The 3,969-nt window shown below is 35.7% G+C and overlaps 1 protein-coding gene across 1 annotated transcript; it reads left to right on the plus strand.

The window, feature by feature from the left end:
- LOC123915935 (uncharacterized protein At1g76660) lies at window positions 1–2,967 on the plus strand. Its single transcript, XM_045967226.1, has 2 exons — window positions 1–431; window positions 1,304–2,967. Exons 1-2 carry the CDS (start codon window positions 327–329, stop codon window positions 2,540–2,542), a joined length of 1,344 nt encoding a protein of 447 aa, XP_045823182.1. The 5' UTR covers window positions 1–326; the 3' UTR covers window positions 2,543–2,967.
- Window positions 2,968–3,969: the final 1,002 nt, after the last annotated feature.

A 3,969-nucleotide genomic window follows, 5' to 3' on the forward strand; every position in this document is an offset into this window, starting at 1 on the left:
ACACAACTACATTAAAATCATAATGATAATAAATAATAAATATAATAATGAAAGTGGCAAAGTCTTTGTTAAATCACACGAGTAGTAGTAACAAACAAAGTCATTGCCGTGTTTGACTTGAAACTCAAAAACAGTAATCTTCCTTTTTGTTTGGTTTATACTCTCCCACACGACACATATTACACGCTACCAATCAATCTTCTTAAATCTCAGATTTCATTTCTTCTTCTCTAATCTATCATCACCATATGCTGATCGATCTTTTACTATTTCTTGCTCTTTTTGGTTTCAACACTTTCTTCTGAAACAAAAAATAATACACAAACATGATGAGAAGAGTTAATGATGGTAACAACACTTTGGATACTATTAACGCTGCTGCTTTTGCTATAGCTTCATCCCAGAATCGTCTTTCTCAACCTTCTAATCAGGTATATTTATTTATTATTATTTTGATTGTTTTGATGTTATAAACTTAACTTTTAGCCTTTTGGTTAAGTTTCTTTAATTGATTTCTTTTCTAAAAAGAAGAGATCTTTTTTGTTTCCTTTTCATTGTATGTGTGTGCGGTAACATTATTAACAAATAAAGGAACAAACTTTTCATTTTCAAGATATGGTAAATTTCTCAAAATAATGATTAAACAAAGTTAGGATTTTTACTGTTTTTAGTTTTTGTTTGGGTCAATTTCCATGTAAGTTAGGTAACTAGTAATAGATTTTTAGTGAAATTAACAAAACAAGTTGTCAATTTTGTGTGCTTTATCATTTTTTTGATGATTGAATTCTCACTTTATGGTAATCACTAATCAGATTAATTAGTATCAAGACTTTAACTAAGAGTAACTAACACGTAAATTGAAGATTAAAAGTGATTTCTATCTTCTGATATCACTGTAAAAATCAATCAGAAACTGTTGCAAGAGCTGTGAAGCACAAACACTCCTCGGATTAGGCATGTCCCGGGTGTCTGACACCGACTCTTATGATTACATTGAATTATACTATCATTTTCTCAAATTATTATAGGTGTCTACGTGTCAGTGTCGTGTCCTATGGCTGTGTCTGTGTCTATGCTTCATAGTGCAAGAGTGAATGTTCTAGACTTCTAGGAGTAACTACTGATTATTAATAATTCTAAGGTCTTTTTTTTTTCTTTTTTTTTTTCAGTAAATAATTCTAAGGTCTTAGTAATTTTCATTTTGTGCATAATAATTGAAAGCTATGACTAATTTTGTCAAATAAATAACAATGTCTTCTATGATTGAAACTTAACTCAGCTACTTGTTTGTGATTGCTTGCAGAAGAAAAAATGGGGAAACTGGTTGAACATAACAGGGTGTTTCGGATATCAAAAAAACAACCGAAAGCGAATTGGACATGCTGTTCTTGTTCCAGAAACAACACCTGCTGGATCAGATTCTGCTGCTAATGTTGTTAATTCAACAGCTCAAGCACCGCCAAGTATAACACTTCCCTTCATTGCTCCTCCTTCATCTCCTGCATCATTATTTCAATCAGAACCACCTTCAACCGCGCAATCACCGGTCGGTTTAGTCTCTAAAAGCATGTACTCTCCCGGCGGCCCTAACTCAATCTTTGCCATTGGCCCTTATGCGCACGAAACACAATTAGTTTCGCCGCCTGTTTTTTCGGCTTCATCAACCGCACCTTTCACTCCACCTCCCGAGTCAGTTCACTTGACTACACCTTCTTCACCCGAGGTTCCGTTTGCTCAACTATTTGACTCCAATAACAGAAACTCTGAGACTTTCCAGAGGTTCCAAATATCTCACCATGACTTCCAAAATTATCAGTTTCAACCTGGAAGTCCAGTTGGTCCGCTGATATCACCAAGATCTGCGATCTCTGGCAACTCGTCTCCTTTGCCGGACGAATTTCAAACACTAGACACTGCTAAGCTTCTTAAATTGGATAAGCTCTCAACTTATGGAAAACAGAAGTCGAATCGAAGTTCCGGGTCTATAACTCCAGATACTGTAAAATCCAATGCTACTCAAGCTGGTTTTCTTCCAAATCATCAGTGGGTTTCTGATGTCAATCTTTCTTCTTGTCCAAGCAATGACCGCCGAAATGAGATTAGTGTAAATCATAGGGTCTCATTTGAATTATCGGCCGGAAAAGTACCGTCATCCGTGGAAAACAAGCCACCAACATCATCATCAGCATGGAATAGGCTCATATCATCGAAATTCAAAAACAGTGCGGCTGCAGCAGCAACAGACAAAGACGAGAATGTGTGTGATGACAAACAAGTTGTTACAGAAACTCTTATTGATACACCAAAGCAAACAAAAGTGGCGTTGGTTGGCGATGACGCAACTGTTGATGAGAAGGATCATCAGTCTTTAACCCTTTCTTCTTCTACGAAAGAATTCAATTTTAATAATGCAGAAGGAGGGGATTCTCCTCCACCAAATATAGTTGCTGATTGGTGGGCTAATGAGAAAGTTGCAGGGAATGAAAGTGGAGCCTCAAAGGATTGGTCTTTCTTCCCAGTTATTCAACCTGGTCTCAGCTAACCAGAAAAAGACTAACATATTATAGTGGATTTTGTTCACAAAATTTGTGTTACTACTTGCAGAACACAACAGCAGCACCTGCTAAATTGAATGGTGGTGAATTTAGATTGGGAAAGTCTAACACAGTGATGTCTCGGGGTTTGTATTTTGAACGCAATGGCCCCGGAAGCAATAGAGTTTGAATAATTCGTGTTTGGTAGCTTCTTTTTCCACCCGCGTGCACTTCGGAAGTAAACTTTCAGAAAAATATACTTTTTTGCTGTCTCGAAGTATACTTCGAGACAAAGTGTGGTGTAGGAAATAAAAAGTTCCTTTTGTGTTTCTGTAGTTGTTACGAAGTTTGGGTTAGAAATAGTTGTATGTACATATTTAGTGTTTGTATCATATCCTCTCTTGATTTGCAATAGAAAGCGTTTATAAGTCAACTAATGATGCCAATTAAAATAAATTTCTAGTGATAATGATTGCTTTAACTATAATGATGCCAATTCAAGAAGGGTAATCAAACCTTGTATGATGACAGTAGGCAAACATGGCAATAATTAGAGTTTTGATTACTAAACCTTCTTTTCAAAGTGTTAGCTCAACCACAAGAGTTTTTATGCAAGATCAAAGTTGCCATATTTCAAATTAAGAAAGTTAACGTATTCCACTAATAGCCTTTACTGTTGAGCCGAATAAGCCCGATTCTTATCAGTGTATGTCAGCCAGTTTAACCGTTAACATACTCAATTGAACACACTCACCGGACCAGCCATGTGTCCGGTTTTCTAACTATTGGTTGACATACACAAAAGCTCACCTTTTTGGGGTCTTGAAATACTTAGCGTTACTTTCTCCATCACTTAAAACTCATCTAAACACCGTCAACCAGGTTTGAACTTTAAACTCACAGTGGTACGTATAAGTGTAAATTTCAGTGATGTTTGTCACTTCGTCTAAGGATAAAGAAAAAAGTTTGCAACTGAAAATATCAGTAAATTGTGCTTCCTAACAACCTATGCAGTTCAAAATTCAAATACACGCTTGCAAATTTCAATTAGTGCCTCATAGAAAATGCCCCAAGACATATCATGGCAAGGACAGTGCCGTTAACGTGACTTGGAATCTCAAAATCAACAACTTTAGGTCCGGTCCAACTAAGACCAGCCAGAAAAGTTCACGAGTGCCACCATTTCTATAAGAAAGTTCGTTAGATGTTTCCAAATTTTTAGGATAATAATAATAATATGTGCATGCTTGATCATTACATTTTATATTAAATTATTAGCTCATTAGTCAATCATTCATTTCAGCAGCCATGGCAGAGTATCATACATCATTTAAAAATAAACATACCATCAATACACCTGTGTTTTGATATAGAGTATATATGATCGTTGGATTTAGTATATAATTGGAATCAAAATAAATAAATGTATGTATTA

The sequence above is a fragment of the Trifolium pratense genome, linkage group LG3, assembly GCF_020283565.1.
Source record: "Trifolium pratense cultivar HEN17-A07 linkage group LG3, ARS_RC_1.1, whole genome shotgun sequence".
NCBI lineage: Eukaryota > Viridiplantae > Streptophyta > Magnoliopsida > Fabales > Fabaceae > Trifolium > Trifolium pratense.